Below are 26,796 nucleotides of genomic sequence, written 5' to 3' on the forward strand. Positions count from 1 at the left end.
ATGCACTATCCTCAGGCTGATAGTAGGACCTGACGCCATGGGAGCCAGTGAGGTGGCTGTAGAAATTATCTTCTTGTCACCGACTATGATTGGAGTTCTGGACAATTCCTATCTCCTCCACCATTATCTGTTGTTTGATTTCATGGGGTGCTGGTTAATTCATCAGACTGGATTCTGATGCATTTCCCTGTAGCCAACATCTTACCTTCGTTGTGTAAAGGAGTGGCTCTGACAAGTTTATACAATGTAGGGTTCAAAGATGCCTATGAAAATTTTCAAGAAACCTCACCTTTTAATTTTCTGGAGTCATTATGGATTTGTGTATATTACCTGCAAACCCTCCTCAAATTCAGTTTCATAATCAAATTATACCAGATGCTCCTCAAGAGCTATCAGGGGATACTTACTGGATAAGTTCATTTCTACAGGTCATTATTGGTGGTTTGCTATCCTTCCTTCAGAAACTCGAAGTGGACTCAAACAAATCTGTAGCATGAATCTTAAAAGTTCTTATGAATAAAATCAAACCTGAGGCCAATTATTGGGGTCAATGCTGGTAGATCAGAGAGACAGAACAAGTCACAGCTATCTCACCTTGCCAATTCCTCAGCTGGTCCTGTTTCTTCATACTGGAAGCCTCTGAGGCCTCATCCAGAATGAATCCCAGCTGAACTGTGTTGCTCAAAAGCCAAATACTTAACCAGCCAAATGCTTAACCAGGCCAAATGCTGCTAGTTTCTGGTCCTCATGTGAAACCTTTCCGCTTTCTACCATCACTCCCTGGGATTAAAGGCTCGCTTTCTGGGATGAAAGGCATGTTTCACCATGCCTGTCTGTATCCTTGAACACATGGATTTCTGCCTCTGGAATGCTAGGATTAAAGGTGTGTGCTAGCACTGCCCATCCTTTATGTTTAATATTGTGGCTGCTCTGTCTCTGACCTCAGATAAGTTTATTAACATACATAATATTTGGGGGAATACAATACCACACAAATCCTTAATGAGATTCACAGATCACAATGTTCTATTGTCCCTAATCCATATTAATGAAGCACTAAGTACACTATTATTGTGATGGGATTCCACAAAGGAATTGATTGCCTATTTAACAGGTACTCATTCCATTCCCAGTGGAATACTGTTTCAAAACCATAATCATCCTAATGAATGGCTTCATTTGTCGCCAAATTTCACTTGAAAAATTATGATAAATGCAATATGTTAGATATCTTGATAAGACAAATAAATCACATAGTGGCTCACTTAAGTAGTATGTAGCTGGATATTATAATAATTTGTCTATTCAATAAACATATAAATTATTTTCTTTACCATAATCATTCTTTGTTTCAAACTAATGTTTTTGGTTTCACTGGAAGTTTAAATAGTCTTTATTATTTATGGAAGCTCATACTTTTTTTTAAAAAAAGCAATTGTAAAGAGTTTTTCTGTTGTCAGTTTTAAATCTTGGAGTGTGGAGAATATTCACCAATCCTAGTTTCTCTGGATTAGTGGTATATATAATACTTCACACTATTCCCAAGAGTATAAAATTTGTAAGCCCACACTGGGAAGAGTTTCCCCACAGCATTTACAGTTAAAATTTCATTCATAGCCATAAAACACAATCCTGAACCTCTTAACCTGCATACTTGTTGCTGGGTCCTAACAGCTCCCTTGGGGGAGGAGGTGAGAAGGCACAGTGTCAAAGACAAAGACACTTGGAGTCAGGGGAAAGCTTATATACCATTCTCCCATCATGAAGGCTGTGTTACAATCTGGTGATATGGCATGGTCATCCCTCATTGGCTGGGTACCATCAGAAACTCTGATAGAGATTTGGTGACTGTGTGCTCACCCCTCATTGGCTAGGAATGATGGACCTCTAACAGTGACCAGGACCTCTGATAGTGCCTATTTCTAGGCTCTCAGGCAGACTCGAGATAGGCTCATAAGGAAGAACATTATGTGCATGTCTTGTCAACTGTTTTGAGTCAATTTCCTTGACCCTACAGGCATGTCCTACTAGACATACTGAGAGTATTTATTGGACTCAATTTCTTCCTAGATTACCTACTGCTTTCATAGAGACTAAAATTATGTCCTCCATTGACATCAATATTTTAGCTTGCAAGCTGTATTACAACAATGACAATATCTTATCTATGGTTCACATATCAGAGCCCAAAATTCTTTTTCATGGTTTCTAAACAAAGGAAATATTCTTACTGATGGCCAACTGATGTTCTGCATACTGCTTAATTTGCTATACACACTGCATAGGTCTAATACTCAGGATATAACATGAGTTTGTGTGAAAAGGCTGCCTGTTTTCTTGCATCTGACACTAATATGATGGCATTCACCGTCCAGACCACCTGTTTTACTAACAAAATGCACTTGGATAGGTCAGGATATTTTCTTCTCTTTTCTTTTTGAGGTAATAATTTAATTATACCATTTCACTCTTCCATTTCCCTCCAATGTCCCTGATACGTCCCTACCCCCTCTTTCAAGACCACAATCTCATTTTCACTGTTATTTAATGCATATATGTGTTAAATGTACATACATAAATTTATATATACATAATAAATATACCCAACTATAACCTGTTGAAAACATATGCTACCCTGATGAATTTATTCAGGACTGACCATTTAGGAGAATCTACAGGAACAAAGCAAGTGCTAGACTAGCATGATACTTAACAACTAAAAACATTTTCCTTCTTTTTGCAACAGAGAGAGACCATTATTGAAAATAACACCTGACCAAAATTTAGACTACTGGATCCTTATACCAATAGATACATCTACCAAACTATCCCATAGTTAAGGCTCAGGGAGTATTGAAGAAGAAGGAATAGAAAGATTAGAAAAGCCAGAGAATCATAATCATGTCTCATAGTAGTATCAGAAGTTACCTGCATTAAATCTCATCAACATAATTGTCAACAGGTGAGCTTAACAAGAATTACATCAATAAATATAGGGAATTGGAAAAAGAAAATCCCATAAGGCTTTAAACCAACACAAAAAACTATAGGCAACTGAGGAAGGCTAGGAAAAGGAGAGGTGGCTTTAAATGAGAAGAGCACACCAATTTATTGTCCATTACTATACAGTGTATTTTCTTAGGCATCCAAAGGTTGATTTATATTTATATACATTACTTTATGTGCACATTTTGTCTGCATTCATTTATATGCACTAGATTCACATAGATTGTCCAAGCAGTAAAGCATCGGTCATGGGATCCACTTCAAATAGAGTTAGAGATGTTTGAAGTCATCAAATGAGTGTTGGAATATGAAACTGGTTTCTCTGAAAGAGTTGCATGTGCCTTCAAATGCAGAGCCAACACTCCAGTTTCTAAGCTGTACTAATTTGATATGTGGTAAATACCAGAGGGCCAGATAATCTGTTCTCAGAAAGGAGGGTATGAGTTGATTTTATAGGATGTATATGAAGACAGCAGATTCCCCAAAAGATGGTGCGTGTGTGTGGAGGGAGCAGAGCAGCACTGTGAGTAGCTGAGACAGAACTTCAAGGTTCAGATTAATGGGTTTGATCTGAAGCTGTATCCCGAGCTGAGGGTCCAGAAGAAGGAGGATGAATCCCCACTATACACACACAAGGCACTTCTAACCAGGAGCCACTCCATTATTTTAAAGTATCCTGGAAGCACATGGACACTAGAAATCCCAAACATGAAGCCCAGGTTACACTGTCTCCTCACTTCAGTGAATAAATTTCCATGGAAAGATATCAGACTCCTATTGGATAGATTTACTATGGCTTATACTGGCTGCAAACAAGCTGTAGTCTGGAACTTGACAGTCATACACATTTTGGAATAACAAGAAGACACCCTATACTATAGTAGACCCTTAGTGTGTAGCGTGTGATAGCCCACCCCTGTGTGTCGATTGAATTGTTAAGCGCTATCACATGTCCCACAGAGTTTCTCTGTGTAGCCCTGTCTGTTTTGGAACTCACTCTGTAGACCAGGCTGGCTTTGAACTCACAGAGCTCCACTTGCCTCTCCCAAATAGTAGCAAAGCCCAGCCAATGTCCCTTTTTAGAAAGTTTTGGTTTTCAAGGATTAAGTAAGCATTAATGCTGTCTTTATGGTCACATCACTTGCCAGCATCAATTCTGCCTAGAGTGATTTTTCAGCATTCCTCCCCAATTAGGTCATATGGAGGTATCAGGCAGTACAGTGACTTGTCAGAAAATGCCTATTAGTGTGTACTTTGTTTTGTTTTCTCTTAGTTATTTGTACACCCTATCCATAATTTCCCCTCCCTCTTCTCCTCCCAGTCACTCAGTCCCACTACCTTCTGGCTGCCCACCCCAATCACTCCTCTTCCATTTCTATTCTCAGAAGGGCAGGCCTTCCATGGATATTGATAAATCATGGCATATCAAGTTGATCACCTTGCCTTGTAGTAAGACTGAGCAAAAGCAACCAGTATGAGAAATAAATTGACACAATTCAGGAAAGATGTCAGAAACAGCCCCTGCTCCCACCTTTAGGATTTCCAATAGAAGACCAAGCTAAATAACTGTCACATATATGCAGAGGGCCTTGGTCAGTCCCATGCACATGCTCTGGTTGTTGATTCAGACTCTAAGACCTCATATAGGCCCAGGCGTTTGGTTCTGTGGGATCTCTTATTATGTCTGTGACTCTTGGGCTTCTATAATCCTTCCTCCCTCACTTCAGTAGAATTCCCCAAGCTTGACCTAATGATAGATTGTGGATCTCCACATTTGTTTTAAAAATTTGGTGGATGGAGTCACTCTAACAACTTTTAGGCTAGGTATCAATCTATGAATATAGCAGAATATCTTTAGGCATCATTACATTGACATCTTTTTTCCTCCAGTCATGTTTGGTTCTATTATATGTCTCTGGGCTGTCCAACAACTGGGTATTAGCAATTCAGTGACAGTCGTAGGTCCACTCTGGTGACATGGGTCTCGGGCTGGACTGGTCATTTTTCAGCCACACTCACTCACAATCTCCAAAAAATTCTTACCTCAGCACATCCCATGAGCAGGACAGATTGTGTTTTGAAGGTGGGCTAGGTTGTTTTCCCAACCCCTCCAATGGAAGTCTTGCCTGATCACAGGCGATGACCAGTTCAGGCTACATGTCTGCAGTTGCTAGGAGTCTGAGGTGGGTTCATCCTTGTAGATGAGAAATAAATCATGAACATAACACCCTTCACAATAGCCACAAATAATATAAAATATCTTGCTAAGCAAGTGAAAGACCTGTATGACAAGAACTTCAAATCTTGAAAGAAAGAAATTGGAAAATATCAAAGGATGAAAAGATCTTCCATGCTCATGTACTGGTAGAATTAACATAGGAAAAATTGCCATCTTACACAAAGCACTCTAAAGATTTAATTTAATTAGTATTAAAATCCTAACAAAATTTGTTATATACCTTTAAAGAATACTCCAATTCATATGGAAAAACATTCAAGATAGCTAAAAAAAATCCTGTATAGTAATAGGACTTTTGGAGGTATCACCATCCCAATTTCAAGCTCTGATGCAGAACTATAGTAATAAAAAACTGAATGGTATTAGTATAATCATAGACAGGTTGATTAATGGAACTGAATTGAAGACACAAACATAATTCTTTTTTTAAGACTTATTTATTTTATTATGTATACAGTGTTGTGCATATATATATATATATATATATATATATATATATATATATATATATATTATATATGCTTGCAGGTCAGAAGAGGGCACCAGGTCTCATTACAGATGGTTGTGAGCCACCATGTGATTACTGGCAATTGAACTCAGGATCTCTGGATCCACTGAACCATCTTTCCAGCCCCACAAACATAATTCTTAACACAATATGGACATCTAATTCTTCAAGATGTCAAAATTATACAATGTGAATAAGAATTCATCTTTCGGCCGGGCGTTGGTGGCGCACACCTTTAATCCCAGCACTCGGGAGGCAGAGCCAGGCGGATCTCTGTGAGTTCGAGGCCAGCCTGGGCTACCAAGTGAGCTCCAGGAAAGGCGCAAAGCTGCACAGAGAAGCCCTGTCTCGAAAAACCAAAAAAAAAAAAGAATTCATCTTTCAACATGTTACTGGAATAACTGCATGTAAGTATGTAGAAGAATACAAATACATGCATATTTATTGTATAATTTAATAAAAACAAGTTAGTATATTGCATTGGGATAGCATTGGGATAAACTGCTATTGTATATTTTAATGAAAATCAAAGAAAAAGTGTAGGATTTAAAAGTAATGTATTGCTATGTGATATTGTGAAAAGGGGAGGGAAATAGGGTGGGTTCTCCATTAAGAGAATAAAGGAACAGCTTACATCTGAATACTAACATCCAGATCTCAGTGCAATAGGCACAGATAAGGAATGTTGCCCCAGCAAACTTAGATGTATGTACAGTGCCTCCTATCTGATTGTCCTGGGTTGTAATTCTCTCCATTCTCCAAAACCTTCTTCATAACAGGGTAGTGACTTCAGCCACATGGAGTCCTGGCTTGTGCTAGGGGCTGCAAAGCCACAGGAAAGTGGCTTTTTCTTGTTCTCATGTCCCAAAAGTTGGATGCAAGATGTAGCAAGAGTACTAAGAGACCAGAGAAAGATAAAGGAGCCAGATGCTAGAGAGATGTCTCACCTATACCAAATCCTCAGGCCAGAAAGACTGAGCTCTTGTCTCCTCCAGTCTAATATTTCTCTCTCTACCCAGTTATATCAAGTCCTGTCTCAGCCTTCCTAGTGCTGGGATTAAAGACATGTGTGCCTACAAGTACTGGAATCAAAGGCATGAGAGCCCATGTCCTGGGATTAAAGGTGTATGCCACCATTGCCTTGTCTCTATATCTAACTAGTGGCTGGCTTTGCCATCTGATCTTCTTACAAGTTTTATTTGTTAGTGTATACACAAAATATCACCACAAAGGTAACATCCTGACTTTGAATGAAAAACTGACTTCAATGACTGAATAGGGAACGAGAAAAAAAAATCCATAAGTTTACAACTACCATGCAGGGGAAAGCCACTGGTGATCACATGCTGACAGAAGCACACTTGGAGATGCAGATGTGTCTTAAGGATTTTACAAGATACCTGCCACCCTGGTCCCATTGTTCTTCATCAAATCATCCCCTATAGCTTGATTCCAATGAACACTGTTTTGTTCCTGATGTATCAAACACTGTCTGAAACCACAGGTTCTTGAAGGCCTTACTGAAAGTCCTATCCCCAAGACTTTCATTTCTCAGTTTCTTAGTTCAATCAATTCCTGTTTATGACCAACAATGACAAAGTCTGGTCTTCCCATCAAAGACACAGCGCCGGAGACATATGCAGCAAATGTTTGTGGCAAAGTAGATAGCTTTGGACTGTCTTTTGACTCTGAGTGTATTCAGGAGATCAGGACATACTTTTGTAAATTTGTTGACTAAGACATAGCCCAGGTCATCATAGCACTCCAGTGGGGCAGGGTAGAACTCCTCAGTTATGTTGCTCATATTGGCCAAGCTTTGCAGAAGGTCCTTCAGGACAGACATGGAAATGATATTGTCATAGAAGTTTACCCTGGTTAGATGGATGCACTGACTCAGAGCAGGCAGCAGGGCACTGAGCTGAGAGTCTCCAATACTACAGTCCTCCAACTCCAGAGTCTGCAGAGTGGTTGTTACATTCTCAAGGAGAAATTGGAAAGGTATGGGACCTGCGTTGAATAACTCTATGCCAAAGAAGTTCAGGTGCTTCAGCTGGAAAAGCCTCTGACACTGACACAAGTGTTCCAGGTCTGACTGTGAGAACTCACAGAAATCGATAGACAGAGACTCCAAGGGGCTCTTCAGGCATCTAAGGAAGGAATAAGAGATGAGGTCTGTCTCCTGGTCTGGGAGAACACTTCAGTTTTGACACTACTACAGAGATAATGCCTCAGTTTAGGTTATTATGATAACTATTACTATGATAAAACACCATGACCCAAAGCAATTGGGAGAGGAAAGGAATTATTGGCCTTGTGATTAGAAATTCATAATCCATCACTGAAGGAGGACAAGGCAGGAATTCAAACAGGCCAACATACTGGAAGCAAGAGATATACAGAGAGGCCATGCAGAAATGCTGCTTATTGGCTTGTTCTCCATGGCTTTCTGAGCCTACATTATGGACAACAAAAGCCAACCAGCCCAGGAATGGCCCCACTTACAATAGGCTGGGCCCTCCCACATCAATCACTAATAAAAAATTCTCTACAGGCTTACCTATAGGCCAATATTTTGAAGGTATTTTCTGATTTTGAGTATCTCTCTATTGGGTGATTCTAGCCTGTGTCAATTTGATATGAAATTAGCCAGCACAGGGTACCAGAAGAGCAAAGTCAGTGTGTCTTTATGTGGAAGTTGAATACTATTGGTGTTACCTCACTAGAGCCACACCATTACTTTCCAGGCCTATCACCATCATATTTGATAGTCTCAGAATCCAGTGATGCAGCTTCTCATTCCCAATATATCAGAGTACCAGAGGTGGCCATTACAACCTAGAAGGATTTGCCAAAAGTGGGCTAGTCCTGAATGGTTCTGACAATGTCTTGGTTTCTGTCAAGCGGAACTCATTACAGTCCCACCTTCTCAACATAGCCTGTGTCCTCTTCTCTGTATCAGTCCTTGAAATTGACCCTCAGCCCATTTCTGCAAATTTCATATCTACTAAGTGCAAAATGTGCTCACAACATCTGTCCATCCACTGGGAGTTAAAAGCTGACAGAGGTTCCACCTGGGAACCAGGTAGTTCCTGTTCATAAAAATATGAGGACAGAGATCCCAGGCAAAACTGCAGGTATGGCTTCTCCCTACTTTAGGGCCCTCTGCTTTGTCCTGTTACCTCTCATTAGGGTGGATAGGACTCCAAGGAAGAATACATAACACACAGTGAGACTCTATGTGAGCCATACAGTGTGTCTACTACTAAGAAAACTCTCTTCAAGTCACTAACAACATCTTAGCAATTGGTGAGTGGTCAGTGAAGCAATTAAGCTTCTGACCCTGTTAAGATGGAAATCAGAGCATTCTCAGATGTTGTGAGGGGCCAATAGCTGTGAAAGTCATAGTGGCTGGCTGATCTCAGGTGCTCACTAATCTCTAATGGCAAAGAGCAAGTTTTGCTGTGGTAGCAAAAACAGCTCTCCATCCTTCCTTACCTGAACAACTGTTTCATGTGCTCACTCGAGAAGTTGGTACCATTCATGGAGATATGTTGCAGACATTTGAATTTGGAGATTTGAGAGATGAACCTTGCAATATACTTGCACTCTATGTCTTCTAAGGTATTTACAGCTTTGTTGTTATAAATGTAAATGCATGATAGATGGAGTTTATGCAAATTTCTCATCTGGCCAAAACATCGTGCAAAATGACTCAGTGCTTCAGGAGTGCAGCCTGTGCATAGTTCCAGTTCCTCAATGTAGTATGGCTGGAAAGAGTTCAAAACCATCTTGATAATCTCCACAGGTGTCTGAAAAATTGTCATCTTCATACAGCACAACTGCACAAAACGTTTTTGCTGCCGGGACCACTGCAATAAGTATGCTTGCTGTTCATCCAGGTGAGTTCTTAAGTCAAAATCAGTGACCACCTTCAAAAGCTGTCTCAGGGCATATCTAGGAAGACCATTTCCTGTTTGTTCTTTACTCAATGTCCCTTTTGAGCTCTCTCCATATTCTGTTCCAGGCCATACATCCCAGAAGACATGGTGCACATTCCTCAGGTCCAGGACTCGAAGCTTTGACCTTCTTTGGGAGAAAAAGATGAAGTGTCACACAATGAAAGAACAGGTCAAAAATGGAGTCAGCTTTCATTCCACTTATCTAATGACAGCAACACCTGTCAGGCAAGGAGCCTGAGATAGCTCCTGTCCACAGCTGGCCCTGACTATAGACTCAGCAGTGAACCTCAGAAGATACACGTGGAAACCCCAGCAACATCTACTCATTCCCTAGGAGGGTGAAGCTAAAAGGCTGCTGTCAAAAGCACAGGCCGTTGTGGGTGAGTGGGGAGGACAGAGATGCAGAAGGGCTAGTCATTACCAGCCATCAGCCAACAAAGTTCTGGCAAGAGCATGGCTGCAGCAAAGAGTTCTCCTTCTGGCTCATCCAGTTGTTCAGACTCACATCCACCAGTGTCAATCATGTAAGTTTCACTTGGGTTGTTCTGCCCCTTCCAGAGTTGTGCACAATCCCACAAATGCTTTAGGCCCTTCTGGCTTTTGCCAACACCATCCCTGGCCTTTTCCTATGGATGAGATCTCTCTCAGATCTCGATTTTCATTGGTGCCTCATGGCCTCTTTGAAATACCTGGTGCCAGGTGCCAAGATTTCTCTGGCTTAGCCAGGGTAAGCTGGACCACCATTGAGTATGGGATTACCCTCTTTAAAGGCTTGATCCTCATTTGGTCCTTCCTTTAGTCCAAGAGATGCTCACAAATACAGGCTGTAGTGATTCCTTTTGCCCTCTTATCCATGGAAAACATGATATAATTTTTGGGACCTTTATGATTCCTCTGAGTGATCAAAGAAATAGAAAGATATTCCCCTTTCCCTACATTATGCCTCCTTTTTCTCTCTCACTTCTTTTCCCGCTCATCTGCCTGTCTCTCCCTCCCAAGTGCCTACTCCAACATGGTCTTTCACTCTTTCATTCTTTCATTTTCGGCTCTCCCCCTGCCTCAAACCTCTTGCACTAACTCTGATGCATGTGGCATGTTTCTTTAGTGGCAATGCTTGACAGAGTCCATCAAAGTTACTCACTTCAGGACAAGGACCCTACCCACCTGCTTCACAGGCAGCAGATCTGTTCTCTTTCACCTGCAAATAATCTGCTTTCTCATTCATTAACAACTGTGCCTTTCATTCAATACCAACAATTGGGTCTCTGGTGGTACTACTAGCCTTTGACCACTTCCCTAGATGTGAGGCTTCATTTCTTGAGCACAGTCCTCTCCTCACCTTCTGTCTTTTCTCAAAGTCCTGGTCCCAGGTGACTATGTCTCTCATGGGCTCTTTGTGCTGATTTAAAATAGGATAGATAGTAGAATATTTTTGCTGAATTTGTCAAATGCAAATGGACTAGATGTTGTTGATGTATCTGTTGAATATATATTGCCTGCATATATTGTATATAGTTATTTTACTTATTGTATATAGCTTCTATTATATTAGTTATAACTTTGTTACATTAGACAAAAAAGGGAAAATGTGATATTTTATCTGTGTACCCAAATAAAGCATATCTGAGGATCAAAGGAAAAAGCCAGCCACTATACCAAACACAGGAGTCAGGCAATGGTAGCACATGCCTTTAATCCTAGCATTCGTGAGGCAAAGATCCATCTGGATCTCTGTGAGTTCAATGCCACACTAGGAACAGGGCCAGGCATGGTGGCACACACCTTTAATGCCAGCACTAACCATGGAGGTCTGGAGGTCTATATAGACAGGAAGTGATGTAGCTGGGTGGAGAGAGGAAGTGAGATGAAGAACAGAAAGGCATATAGGCATGGGTATACAGGAAGTAGGTCTCTTTGAGGATTTCCAAGTGGTAAGAATGTGGCTGGCTTATTTCTGCTTTTCTCATCTCAGTTTTTTAGCCCACTATCTGGCTCTGGGATTTTTTTTATTAATAAGACCTTTTAGCAAATTGTCTTACATCTCTTAGGTTTCAGCCCCTGTTTTTGTGTGATGGCATACTGAACAACTTGTGCTCACATAATTTGATCCGCCCTGGATACCTGGGATGCCAGAACATTCAACCTTTTGGATCTTCTCTCTGCTTCATCCTTGGAAACTGGTTCATATACCTCATTGCCCCACTGGGATGTCTTTTGGAGGCCCACTGACCATTGTTTGGATCAGGCTGTTGGGGAACCAGGAAAGAATTCTCCATTTTCTTTCTTTTTCCTTGCTTCAAGTCCTGCTTGAATATGTCTGCACTCCCTCTCTAAATGATCTGTCTTTTTGCTGCAACATGCAAGTAAGAGATGCAGAAGCCAGCTCCTTCTTGCTCAGCAAACACTGCTTCTCCCTTTCTATTACTAAGCTTCTGTTTAATTCTGTGTGTATATGCATGTAACTATTAACAGTCACCATGTGGATCTCCTCTATCTTGGCTGGTAAACTCATCATGATTTCTTGTGAGCTCCAAGGAGTCATTTAGATCCACCCAAACAGCATCTTGCCAGGTCTGAGCAGAACCTGACGGTTCCTCAGAGCCTGGACAGTGAAGTGAAACAGCCAGCTGTCCCAGGATGTGGCCAGCCACCTAGCTTTCTCAGATCCCCCAAAAATGCTCAGTGCCCCCCAGGTCAGCAGGAAGCAGTCTCCAGAACACAGCACCCACATCCCCGCCCTACCTGCTACCCCTTTTTAGCTCCTCACCTTTTTAACATAAGCAAAATGGAGGAATGTTAGCATTTAGGCATCTGTGCTGGCCTGTCCTTAGAGTCCTGAAAGGATATACCTCAGCTGCAGCCACTAAGAGCATTTCCTATGTGCTTTCGCTGTGCTTCCTAATAGAAGGTAGGCCTTGCCAAATTTCTGTCTCTTTCTCTTTCCTTGCTCTCATCCCCAGGCCCCCTTCTCTGCCCCCTTCGTTGCTCTTCTCCCTAATAAACCTGTTGTATGGTGTGACTCCTTTCCAGTGTTTTTAAAATACAACTGTCACAATGAAAGAAAAGGACCAAAACAGAGTCAGCTGTCATCCTACTTCTCTAATGTCAGCAATACCTGCCAGGCAAGGGCTCCTTGCATGAGCTACCTCTGAATACTTGTCCTGCTTCCCTTCATTCAGTTACTGTTGAATCCTTTTCTAATTATTTAGTGTGTAGGATAGAGAAGACTAAACCTCCTATGACTACATCTACACAGAGGTGCCTTGCACTGCTGAAAGAAGGTTACATTATTAGTTTAATTATAAATAGAGGCTGCTACAGACTTGCAGACCGAGAACATCAGATGCCTGTAATCCACCACCACTGACCTCATTCTACTTGACAACACGTTTCCCTACCAGTAACCTGGCGACTCCCTTTCTATTCTCCAATGGCCTTACCTGAGGTGAACCTTCTGTGACAATATCATGTCTACACCATCCAGCACAGCTTGTAATATCACCACATCAGGGTCCTGCATCAGTGCCCCTGCAGGGAGGCAGGTGAAGGGCCATTCTGCCACCATTGCTGTCAGTATCTTCATGTGTCTGCTCCTGAAGGCCTCCTTCAACAGGGATGGGAAGAGCTCCCTGGGCAACTGCTGCAGAATTGAGATGGCCAAGTCCTCATTCCTCAGCAGACTCTTCACTGCCAGTCCCAGGAGTGTGAATGGGGCCTGATAGATGATCATTCTGATGGATCTTCAGACAGAAGGACCTGGTAAAACATTCAAGAAACATATTTCCTTGCTATGTCTTAGGAATTAGTATGTCTCACCCATCATAGGAACCCCCTCCCCAGGGTCAGAGTTCCTGCTCTGGCAACAGAGAAGAACTCAGTGTGACTTCTTTTTTTAAAATATTTATTTATTTATTTACTATGTATACAGTGTTCTGGCTGCATGTTTGCCTGCAGACCAGAAGAGGGCAACAGATCTCATTGCAGATGGTTGTGAGCCACCATGTGGTTGCTGGGAATTGAACTCAGGACCTCTGGAAGAGCAGCTAGTGCTCATAACCGCTGAGCCATCTCTCCAGCCCATGACTTCTTAAAATATCTGGTAATCTCAAATTCCTATCACCCTCAGCATGTGAATCATCACATAAGATCTGGCACAGGCACAAATCAACCATTGTTCCACCAAATACCAAGTTCTGCTCCTCTGCATCTAAATCCCCTTTGGAAAGATTATTCAGAAGCAAGCAATCACACAAACCTCTTGTGGCAAATTGAGACTGGTTCAAGTCCCTTACAAAAGAGAGTACTAAAGTCATGTGTACAACCCACCCATATTCTCCATTCCCCGTGTTCAGTCTATATGGGAAACACTGAGAGATCTCACAAGTGCCTCACATTTTGACCTCCTATATCCTTTTATGTTCCTTTCTTCTCTTACCTTCCCTCTTGAGCCCCACATCCCAAGGAAATACTTTTTTCTGACAGGGAGATAGATTGTTCATACACTTAACCGTCTTTTATTTTTACTTAGTTTATATTGACTGAGGCATAGCTCCCTGTGTGAAAACAAAAATACTGTAAGAAGAATTTGAATAATTAATTCATTGATTTATTTTGTATGTGTATTTGCCTGTACATATATATGTACATTATATATTGAATATATCAACTGATATGGTGATATTAAAAGCTGTGCTGCATGGTATAAACGTGTTGACACAGAAGCTTTGCCTCAAGTAAATTGAGAGTAGCTGCTATCAACCTTATTCACAAAAGCTGACTATGGCCCTGACTAAGGAAGACAGTGTGTAAAATGTAGTTTTACTTTTTGAAGTATGGTTTTGCACACAGTGGAGGCATGAGTGGAATTGTTCATGCTTCCAAAGTTGAGTGGGAATCATTATGCAGCCCAGGCACGTGCCCCTGACCATAATCCTGCCTGTCACTGGCAGTGTTCTGTTAAAGCTCCCAGGTCTGGCTTGCACACTCTCCCTTTAAAACACTGAGTAGATGACAGGCGTGGTAGCAGTTGCTTCAATGACAGCACTTTCAAGGAAGAATCAGGTGCATTCCAGAGAATTCTAATCTATAGAGTATACTTCAGGCCAATCAGTTTAAGGGATCTCTGGATCTCTACTTAGGACCTTTATTCTACTCACAAGGTATGGCTGTAGTTTGCTACCTGGAACTATTTTGTTTTAACTTTATTTTGATTTTCCTTTCAGAAAATGTCATATCAAATAGTCAAGGCTAAAGCATCCACATTCCTGATGTCTCAGTTCCCGGATCAGCTGAGACTTGCATCTTGTGTTCGTGAAACTATTAGTAGATCCCAGGACTATTTATAATCACAGTTAAGAGGAACTTTCAATTTAAACAACTGCAAAAATTTAATCTGTGAAACATAAATTAAGGAATCACAGAGGATTAAACTTCCAGACAGATCCTAACTTGAACTCTAGAATAAGCCTAGGAGGATGTGCAAACCAAGAAGGAGCTGGAATTCAAGGCTAGCCTTGCCTACCTGAGACCCAGCCTCCAAAATATAACAAATGAACAAAAAGACTAATGTGTAAATTTCAGTCCAATAGGCATTTCCATTAACACCAAACCATACCAAAGCAACACCTCAAAAAAAACCCACCAAATCCAAAGGCAAAACAACCCTCAAATTATGTTTATTTATTTATTTTTTTGTGGTTTTTCAAGACAAGGTTTCTCTGTGTAGCTTTGGGCCTTTCCTAGAATTCCCTCTGTATCCCAGGCTGGCCTCCAACTCACAGAGATCTGCCTGTCTCTGCCTCCCAAGTGCTGGGATTATAAAGGCATGTGACACCACCTTCTGGTTGTTTTTCCTTTTAAATTATAAAACCTTGAAATGTAGCTGCATTGCTGATAAGGCCTTCCAAGCATGCCAGAGGCCTTCTGATGGAGGTGCGTGATTTGCCTGCTCTGGAAACTGCTGACAGAGCTCCTGTTCCCAGCAGGTCCTGGCAGTGAGCAACTCCGCACTCCAGGACTCAGACTCGCTTATACAATTTTCACCTCACACCCATACTTTGTAGCTCACCTCCCAAGAACATGATTATTTTTCCTGGTGTAGTTTGCTTGAATCAAAGAACCTTGTGTGAAATCAAAATTACAAAACTAAGGGGAAAATGGAGAGATTATGTATTGATTGATTAAATATGTAGTACATGTGGCGATATGCTCATATTTGTGTGTGTGTTTTATTTTGTGTATACTGTTTTAGTGTATATATGTAGTGAATTTCAGACTGAGAGACACAGGCTGGAGGATCAGCAGCCTGCTTTGGATCAATCATTTTTATACAGCTAATGTCAAGCAACATTAGAATACAACCATACCCACTTAGGAAAATGAAATTTTCCTCTTTTAAAATTTCCTTGAGTATTGTTGTAATGAGTTCTGTACCTCTGCTGTATAAGGGATGGGAGCCTGAGCCCCACATGTGCACGGCAAGTGGTCCTTGGAGGAACAGACTTGGTGCAAATTCAGAAGACTCGGGGCTTTGTGATGCAAAAGGCATTATTGGCTATTGCAGGATCTGGTAGGAATAAGAAAAACCAGGCTGTGGGGTTAGCTCACCTAGAAGCAAAGAGAAGGCCAGTAGGCAGTGGGACATGCAGCCAGACTAGACATGTCCTATTAGCTGTTAACTGAGCCAGTGATGGCAATGGCCTGACACTCCCCCTACAACTACAGAACTATTCAGAAGGCAGGGTAAGATTATGCACCAGTTCTTGGATCATTCACTAGTGATTGCTTCTCACTGTTCCCTCTGCTGAAAGATCACAAGGTATACTTGAAGTCAGTTATATTTCTCCTAAGTCCTGCTCCTTCACTAGAGATCCCTTTCTGATTAGCAAAGTCACCCAGTTTTCCCTGTTGCCATGTACGAAGGACAACAAAATAAAAGCCAGGATTTGCAGCACCCTCGTGCCCATTAGGTCCATTATTGGTAAAGCCTACTCAGGGGTTTTACAATGAGTTAAACAAACAAACAGACAGACTACATGGTGAGTTCCCTAAAAGTTTAGATATTTCTAGGGAAGGCAGGCAGATCAGGTGTCCAGGATCATCTTTAGTGACTTAAGTATCTTGCCAGCCTGGGCACATGAGACCATGTATAAATCAAAGAGAAGAAAAGTAAACGAGCAAAACCATTTTAAAAGATTGATTTGGGTGTCAGGCAGCTCTGCAGTCACTCCACGTTCTGTTCGTTCTTTGTAGCCCTGGGGATTTAAGCCCGTGTTTTAAATAAGATAGATTTTTCTAGGTTCCATAAAGAGATATAGCCTGAGAGGGATTTCCTAAGACCAGGTCCCTTAATAACACAGGATGCTTAAGCAGGTAGAGCTGGCATGGCAGTTGTATTTGCCAGTGGAGCAAATACAAGTTATACCATTTGTGGACGTCAGAGAATTCTGGGCTTAGGGAAGAGGGCTCTCTATGTTCAACAGATTAGTAAAGGTATTAGATGAATCATATATTAATTTAAGAAGTTAATTCTGTTGATAGGCAATGGTGGTGCACATCTTTAATCCCAGCACTCAAAAAGCCACACTCAAAACAAAAAATAAGTCAGTTTTATTTTTCCCATTGTACCTTGGGCATGCTACATAACTAGAAAATTCATGTTAATGCAAGTTACTAGATGAAACATACAGCTTGGCTATCGCCCTGTCTCCCCCCAACACAGCCACTACCCTATAACATATTTAACATCAAGACTTATTGATGGTCTATAACCCAAATAGCCCCCCTCCATATGTATGTATAAATATGCATTCACTTGCTCTATCCCACATCCCATTCTTTACCTCTTTCTGAGACAGTGACATCTATATCACAGGCTATCCACATTTCAGGCCAGCATCATCATGCAGGCAACACAGCTTACTGTACTTTTCCTTCCATTGGGTCACAAGCTTCCGTATGAATTCCTCAGGCTGGCTTTGAACTCACTCTTAATCCAAGACAGGAATTCACATTTTAATTTCATGTGCATCATCCTGAATTATTGTCAATACAGGCTTCCATCACCAAACCCAGCCTGGCAACTTGAACTCAGACTATTCATGATTTTCAACTGACCAAGGATCTACTTATAATGATTTTTTTGAGACAAGTTTTCTCTGTGTATCTTTGGAGCCTCTCCTGCAACTCCTCTGTAGGCCAGAGTGGCCTCACAGATCCACAAATCTGCCTGCCTCTGATTCCTGAGTGCTGGGATTAAAGACATGCACTACCATGCACCACTACTACCCACCCGTATGATGCTTTCTAATATCAGAACCAGGTAAAACACTCTACTATGTCACTCAGAACTCTGAAGGCAACTGTTAATCAAAATTGGGTTTGAGTGAGTCAGTTAGTGAATCCTGGTTGTCTACAACTTTCCCTGGCCTCTGGACAGACAAGATGTGCTGTAATTTTGAGATATGCAGAGGCGGGAAGATCAGATAGTTAAAGCCAGCCTGGGCTACCTAGTGGCTTTTAGGTAAGTTTGCCTATATGAGACTCTGTTTCGAAATAGATAGGTAGATAGATAGATAGATAGATTGACATATATTGACGCCCCCCCCCCCCCGCGCGCGCGCGCGCGCACGCACACACACACACACACACACACACACACACACACACATATATATAATGAAAAAGTATAAATGAATTTATTGGAATGACTTACAGGCTGCAGTCCAAACAGTGGCTAATTATGGATGGGAATCCAAGAATCTAGGAGCTGCTCAGTCCCACGAGGCTGGATGTCTCAGCTGGTCTGCTGGGATCATGAAGAAGGAATGGATGCAATGACAGAGGTGAGGGCAAGCAGGCAAAGAACCTCCTTCCTTCTTCCATTGTCCTTAAGTGTATTCCAACAAACGGTGTGGCCCAGATTAAAGGTGTGCCTCCTAGCCTCAAGGTCTGGATCAAAGGTGTGTGTAAACCAGGTTCAAGGTCTGAATTAAAGGCAATTAAAGGCGTGTGCCATCTAGCCTCAAGGTCCTGGTCAAAAAAAGGCATATTGTTTTCCTGCCTCAAGATCCAGATAAATATAAATGAAGACCACATGAGAAAAAGAAGAAACAAAGTGCTAGAGAGGCCCACAGAAATCCACAAAGATACCCCCACAATAGACTGCTAGCAATGGTCGAGAGACAGCCGGAACTGACCTACTCTGGTGATGGGATGGCCAAACACCCTAATAGTCGTGCCAGAAACCCCATCCAAGGACTGAGGAATCTGGATGCAGAAATCCATTGCTAGGCCCCGGGTGGAGCTCCGGGAGTCTAATTAGTGAGAAAGAGGAGGGTTTATATGAGCAAGAATTGTTGAAACCAAGGTTGGATAAAGCACAGGGACAAATAGCCAAATGAATGGAAACACATGAACTATGAACCAAAGGCTGAGCGGCCCCCAACTGGATCAGGCCTTCTGAATAGGTGAGACTGTTGATTGGCTTGATCTGTTTGGGAGGCATCTAGGCAGTGTTATCAGGGCCTGTGCTCATTGCATGAGTTGGCTGTTTGAAACCTGGGGCTTATGCAGGGATGCTTGGCTCAGTCTGGGAGGACGGGACTGGACCTGCCTGGACTGAGTCTACCAGGTGGATCTCAGTCCTTGGGGGAGGCTTTGCCCTGGAGGAGGTGGGAATGGGGGGTGTGCTGGGGGGGGAAGGGGAGGGAGGCAGGAGCGGGGAGAACAAGGGAATCTGTGCCTGATATGTAGAACTGAATGGTATTGTAAAATAAAAGAAAAAGAAAAAAAAAGATCCAGATAACAAGTATGCTCTCCATATCTTGGGTTATAGTTCATTCCAGACACAGTCAGATTCACAATCAGGAATAGACATCATACCATCTCACCATCCCAGGCAGTCTCTCATTCCATCTTAATATTTCTGTTTTGTTGTTATTGCTGTTTTCTTTATTTGTTTGGTGTCACTATAGTAAAGCAACAAACCTCATGTAGCCCAGGTAGCTTAAAACTCCATAAGGATCATGAAAAACCTGATACTTCTACCTCCACCTCCAGAATTTTGAGACTCTAAGCTGAGTTGCCCTCTTTAGAGAGTGCTGAGGATGCATCATTAAAGGACTCAGAAAAACTGGGAATACACACTATTTACAGACCAGCATCTCTAGATATAGCTTAAATTTTCTCAATTCAAAATTATTATAGATTTATTAAGTAAAAATGAAGAAAACATTATGACATAAGACACAAATTTGTGAATTCCAGCACAGCATCTAATTCAGAATTCCAAGCCCTCAATCTTCTGAAGAACAGGCTGGATCTCAGCAAGCTCCTGAATCTAAAGCTTTTGGGAGTAAAACTAACTGCATCAATGTCACAGATTGTCCTCACACATCTCTAGCTTGTTTTGAACTCAAAGTATAGCTTGGGCATGGGACCATTCACTTTCCCATTGAGGGCCATCAGAGATATTTAGATTTAATTGCCCCTTATAAGTTTGAGTCTCCTCTTACCTACTTCTGAGTAGAGTAGAATCCAGGGATCACAGTGGTTGAGATTAGGCAGAATTAACAGGGAAGATCTCTTCAAAGGGCAGCTTATGGATCCTACAGGATGCCTGTGAGAGAACTGTGGATTTGATAATGACAGACATTGAGTAATGGGAAACACAACTTTACCACCACTGCCAGAGAGGTGACTGTATTTTTGTCATGACTGAGTGCTTGCTTTTGTTGTTTTTCATGAGATGACAAAAGCAGCTTCTTAAAAGTATTTTGCCTGAAAGTATTTCTTCCACTGGAGGTTTTCAGAGCTTCTGCATTCCTGATGGTCGTGATGAGCTTCCAAATCATAACTTCATTATGGAAAATGGGGAGAAGTAGCCTGCTGAAAGATGAATCCCTGACCACCTCTGTTCTGCAGGACCTGCCCATGGGGGCTTTCACAACACTATCCATGGTTAAATTAATGGCAAAAAAGAAACATAACAATCATTTAATGATGATTGCAATGTGGGGCTTCAAAGCCTTCCTTTGGGTTCCCTAATGAAGGCTCCCCATATAGAGACATTGAAGGCTGTCCTGGGTAAACTGGATTTGGTGATTGTACAAAAGGTTCAACCTGGGTAATTGAGACAAAGGTAGCATGCAGCGTAAGTATATGGAGGGATGGAAGTGAATACAGAGTTCAGAATGTGGTCCAAGATGAATTAGAGTCTTCTAATGCCACTAGCTTGGAGAATTGGGACACAAGAGAAAAGGCTAATGTTGTGTGGAGCACAGCACAGAACAGATTTAGTCAACATGGAAGGATTCTGTGCCTGCCTCTTCACCCAAATACAAGAAGTGGAGAGACTGATTCAAGGAATGGAGTAAAGGGAAATTGAGATGTGTGGTTAATATTTAAAAAATTGGGTCTCCTGTCATCTGAATCTTCTTCATTTTTGACCTACAGGAAGTGGAAACGGAAGTGCTCAATTTGTAGTTTGCCCATCACAATTTCTGGAATGTGTGGTTTGGAGCAGAGGATGGTATCTTCTCATTAGATGTCATAGGAAGACTCAACCTGTGGTGTGTCATCCCAGATAAAGGGAGGAAGAGCTTCTGATTATATAGACAAATATTTCTGTCTAGTCCAGCCGATCCTGTACATAAATGGAATAATTTTTTAGAGTTCCTAGCAGAGAAAAGATGCACTACATATGATCTGTCAAAAGATGGAGTTTTGGGTCATCTTTTCCATAATACTATAGAGCTGCCATAGACAAGACAGGCTGTATACAGGAATTGCATATGAATAGATGAAGAATTATGGTCACCATTGCATTGAGAGCCCTGGTCTGGGCCATGAGACAAAATTTCAGGAATCACTTCTAAATGAAGTACACATACCTTTAGAGTTGCTTGGATAACAAGGGATGGAACATAGGTTTTCTAAAGAGATCATCCCCCATTCTCAAAACTCAACAAGCTCCAGCGTCTCTATTTGAATGACTTCCCGAATGCACACCGGGAACTAGTGCTCAAGAGAGGAAGGATAAGGAGCTCCCTCTGCCAGCCAGAACCAAATCTTTCTGGGGTGCATTAAATGTTTCCACACACCTGTGGCTTCCAAGGCACTGTGGAGTTCATATTGATGTGAAATTAGTTAGAATAATTGATCTAGTAATCTTGCTACTACTCTAGCATCCTGAATTGTCACCTCAGTAAACTCAGACTATGATATATGTGTCCATGTTATGGACAATGCCTCCTCTTGCAATCCATATAAAGGGAAAACTGACACACAAAAGGTGTGTGTAGTTATATCACAGGTTGCTTTATGTCAGCTCTGTCCTCAGATTCTCAGATCAGTTTGAACAGGATTAGTGCCTCTGATTCCTGTGGGTTAAAGACAATTTGACCACAAGTAGTGGCTGTGTAAAAGAGAAATAACTGACATTAGTTAGGGACACAGGGAACCCCCCTTTTGTTTTTGGTTTTTTGAGACAGAGTTTCTCTGTGTAGTTTTGGTGCCTGTCCTGGATCTCGCTCTGTAGACCAGGCTGGCCTCTAACTCATAGAGATCCACCTGTTTCTGTCTCCTGAGTGCTGGGATTAAAGGTGTGCACCACCACTGCCCTGCATCAAGGAAGCCTTTTGAAGAGTTTATACTAGGGAAGTGAGACTCAGAAAGTCAAAGCTTGGAACACCAAGGATGGTTACAGGTGTCTCAATGTTGGTTTTTCTGTGTTCTCTTGATGACATCATCTGTCCACTGATGTGCTAGCTTAGGGAAGAAGCAATCACAGCATGGTCTTGTAAGGTGAAAGGAATGGGATTAGGAATTCAAGGCCAGGTGTGGGAGATTTGTGATGTCCAGACAAGTGTCCAAATGATGAGCTCCCATTTTAGTGAGAGTTGGGTGAATAGGCAGGCTAGCAGCTTCAGCAAGACTACTAATGACTCATGGAGCATTGCTATTTACTTCTGGGAATATGCTTCTAATTTTGCAGGATTGCTAAAAGTGATGCAGCAATGTCTGAAGGAGCCCTTGCCTTTACCCCCAAGCATTGGGAGAAAGTTCAATTTGTATTTCAGGATGAAGGATGCTAAGAAGCAAGAGTGATTTCTGGTTGCCTCTCTGAGGATGTAGAGTCCTGGTTTTTTTACATTGTTATTTGAGAAATAGAGAAGATCTATAGGGCCATGGCTGTTCTGGCACTGATTGTGTAGAACAAGATAGTTTAAAAAAATGGAGATCTAGCTAATGTGCCTCCTATGTGTGCACCACCTTATCCTACCACATTGGATGCACTACTTGCAGTCTTCAGCACCTGGGAACAATTGTCCAAGGAAATTATGGAAGAATATCCCAAGGAAAATGTAACACTGATGTATGGGTCATGGAATAAGAATAGTCTGCATGTTTGGAGATCCTCTAAATTCTAAGATTGTATTATGGGTTAGAACTTCAGGAGCAAATTAGTGGAAACTGCATCAGAATATCTGGTTTTCATGAGATTAAGAGAATACTAATGGTATGAAGGCTGAGGCAGATGAATGAGAGGTCAAAAGGGACCTGGGCTAAGCAGAGAGACGAGGTATTAAAAGTCAAAACAGAAGTAAAGAAAACCCAGTTTCTGGTAACTCTAAAATGCCCAAGGAAGGAAAATATTCTACACATGTTATTTCAAATTTATGTTATATAGCCTAGTATCAGAAGAAGTGAACACAGCAATCGATGGGTGAGGGTGGGGAATGGAGCTGATTAGAGTGAGTACTTATCTAGCATATAGGAGGCCTTGGTTGGATCCAGAAAACTGTATGAACCAACCTGGGAGATATACACCTTCTTTTTACTGCTTCACAATTAGATGTTGGAGATGTGATGTTGAAGGCCATACTCACCTTTGTGGATGGGCATTACGTAGACATTCTGGACTATAGGAGAACTTATCTTAATAAAACACAAACAGACAAATTCTTATTTCAGACTCAGGTATTCAGGATGCATTCTCAACACAAAGGTGTAAGAGACTTCTTCATTACAGTTCTTTTTTTAGATTTTTGGTCAGTCCACTTTCTTACAGGAATAACTCTATTAATTCAATGAATGTATATAGTTTTGGAATACAACTCAGGTTCTTGTACATCGTATGTAAGTGTTCTACAACAGAACTATACCCTAGACCTTTCAACAGGTCTTTTAAGAAATGGTTACCTCTAATCATGCTTTACTTGAAAGAAGTTATTCCTTCTTCAACCTCCAGAGTTCTGGGCTGGCAGACCTTTGTCTTCCTCCCTTCTCACTTCCTCCCCTCTCATCTCCTGTCTTCTCTCTTTCATTTGTCTGTGTCCCAGGTTCTCCAGTGGCCTGAAATACAACACCACAGGAATCCATCTCATAGCATTTCTCTTCCCAGGGCTCACAATGGTGGGATACAGGCTTACAGGACAACCAGTTTTACTGCTGGCTGGAGATTAATCCAAGTCCAGGTGGATGATGCACAAGAACTGTGTCAAATAAGCCTCACCCCATTCCTTTCTTATTGTTTCGACAATTGTTCTCATGACACTGTACAGATAGGTGTGTGGGCTCTGCCGACATCACACACTTGCTGTTTCCATCCCTTCTTCCTTGCACTACAAATGCATGCCCCACACCTGGATTTGAAGAGTGAATTAGACAAAGCACTTAGTTTCTGGATGCATCTTTGTTATTACTTGACAAATCCTCCAGTCTGTGGAAGGAGAGCACTGTCATCATACCTCTGTGTGCATGCACAAACAAGTTAATAATTGAAGCATAACTTAGGTTTAATACAAAGAATCATGATTCTTTTTATTATGAATTTATCATGAAAAAATGGCTCAAAGATTAAGAGCACTTGCTGTTCTTCCACAGAACCAAATTGAATTCTACCTCTCAAATATGTCAACCTTTATTTCTAGGGAATCCAATGAATTTTTTTCTGCTTCCATGAGCATCGTGTCTGTATGAACAGACACAAATACACACAAACACACAAACAAACATGTATACACATAAAATAAACATAAATGGATATTTAAAAACAATGTACACACAGGGTAACCACCCTTAACCTTTGAAGTTGTCATACAAACTGCTGGGTTTCATTATGGCATTTACATGCATGCACGCATGCCCACTCTCTCTCTCTCTCCTCTCTCTCTCTCTCTCTCTCTCTCTCTCACACACACACACACACACACACATATATATATATATATATATAATGTATATATACAAATATATGTTAAATGCTGTTTTCGTATTCATTGGCCACCCTGACTTCCTTCCTCTCCTTGTTTCCTGCTCTCATACAATGCTGGGTACTTCCTTTTGCACTCCAGTGGCTTTCCCACTTACACACATGCAAACCTCAAAACCATGATTGTGCCTCCTCCAACTCCCTGGATGTGAAGCTTTACCAAAATGATTCCTCTTACATTCTCAATGTGGTGTGCTGAGCATATTTCAACCACCTTTCATTGGTGGAGTATCCTAGGCTACATACCAAGACCCTCATATCCCCTCCCGTACATGCTCATAATTGCTTACTGATAATACCTTTTGGTACAAATATTCTATTTTTACTTTTACAATTTTAAAGCTCATGTTCAGGAAAGAATGTTGGTTACACAGTTTAATTAGTGAGTCCCTATCCATATTTAACTAGAGGAGTTCATGCCTAGGTAAAATAAAGACTATTAAATGGAAGTAAACAAATGGTATCAAAGATGTCTCTGTGTCTCACACCAGTAGTTTCAGGCATTAGGAGAATTGATCTCCAGAGTGAGTTAGAGGCTCAGTCTGGGCTACATAACGTGACAAATCTCATAAAAAAAGTGAGAAAACATTGTGTGGTGCAAGGCTCTATTCCAACATCCCAATGTCTGAGGCAGGTTGATAAACAAATAATCAGCCAGGAGGGACCACATACTGACTTACAGGTCAGTTCCAGGAAACCAAATTACAAATGTAAATAAACCAATTAGCTGATTAATGACTTAAAATGATTTGGAGATAAAGTTCCATGGTTTCTGCATTTAAAGGAGGCATATCAGTACAGAATTCCTACATTCCAGTACCAGAACCACATCAAAAACATGCTAGGACATGTCTCAGATGGGGTAGTGTTTTTTTTTTTTTTGTTGTTGTTGTTTTTCGAGACAGGGTTTCTCTGTGTAGCTTTGCGCCTTTCCTGGGACTCACTTTGTAGCCCAGGCTGGCCTTGAACTCACAGAGATCCACCTGGCTTTGCCTCCCGAGTGCTGGGACTAAAGGCGTGCACCACCACCGCCCGGCCGGGGTAGTGTTTTTTAACATGCTCGAAGCCTGGGTTCAAGCTCATTACTGAATAAATGGGGTATGAGGATGCAAAACTGCACCCAATACTCCTGAGAGAAGGACCAGAAAAAAGACTCAAGGTCATCCATTCCAGCTTGGTGCCCAAGCTTATGAAACACAGAGTTCAAAGGCAAAACCCAGAAGGACCACTATTTATGTCAAAGTAATGTTAGTGTCAGAGTAACCTTGAAATGCTCATTCCTGGCATATTTGAAAGCCTGGATCCAAAATTCCAGAAAATGTAAAAAATTATTAGCAATGTATCTTTATAAACTTTGAAGGCAAATGATCTCACAGAGAATGAAACTCTACAATGTTTTTAAAGTTGTAGGTTTTTTTATTCATAATTTTATTTTCAGGTTCAGTTAGAATGTCAAAATGAGATACATGGAACTTCATGATTTTTATAAAGTTTCTACAAATTAAATGGAACTATAAGCAGAGAGAAAATGTAGTATCCATAACAGCAGAAAACGTTCGCCTATTATACATCAGACAGGTGGTAACTATGTACAATATTTAAATAGTCAGCATGTTATATCTAAAATAATTACTATGCTTTGCCAAGAATGGACATTTCAAGGTTACTCTGACACTAACATTACTTTGACATAAATAGTGGTCCTTCTGGGTTTTGCCTTTGAACTCTGTGTTTCATAAGCTTGGGCACCAAGTGATTTTTTAAATTGGTATAAGCCACTTCTTGGTCTGGCCACCAATAAAAAAATTTT

General features: G+C 41.3%; 1 protein-coding gene across 1 annotated transcript; it reads right to left on the reverse strand.

Annotated features, from left to right (window-relative positions):
• Window positions 1-7,332: 7,332 nt before the first annotated feature.
• Window positions 7,333-13,442, reverse strand: LOC114688934 (PRAME family member 8-like). Its single transcript, XM_028863401.1, has 3 exons — window positions 13,153-13,442; window positions 9,249-9,839; window positions 7,333-7,900 (listed from the first exon to the last, which is right to left on the reverse strand). The coding sequence occupies exons 1-3, from the start codon at window positions 13,440-13,442 to the stop codon at window positions 7,333-7,335; spliced, it is 1,449 nt and encodes a 482-aa protein (XP_028719234.1).
• Between the last annotated feature and the right edge of the window lie 13,354 nt (window positions 13,443-26,796).

This window comes from Peromyscus leucopus, chromosome 1, assembly GCF_004664715.2.
Source record: "Peromyscus leucopus breed LL Stock chromosome 1, UCI_PerLeu_2.1, whole genome shotgun sequence".
In the NCBI taxonomy this organism is placed as follows: domain Eukaryota; kingdom Metazoa; phylum Chordata; class Mammalia; order Rodentia; family Cricetidae; genus Peromyscus; species Peromyscus leucopus.

What these genes read in the sequence shown, in the direction of transcription:
- LOC114688934 (XM_028863401.1), bottom strand. Translation starts at nt 13,442, where the DNA reads ATGATCATCTATCAGGCCCCATTCACACTCCTGGGACTGGCAGTGAAG. An exon ending in TCACAGAAGGTTCACCTCAG is followed by an intron (nt 9,840 to 13,152) that starts GTAAGGCCATTG and finishes TTTCTCCCAAAG; the next exon opens with AAGGTCAAAGCTTCGAGTCC. An exon ending in CACATGAAACAGTTGTTCAG is followed by an intron (nt 7,901 to 9,248) that starts GTAAGGAAGGAT and finishes TTCCTTCCTTAG; the next exon opens with ATGCCTGAAGAGCCCCTTGG.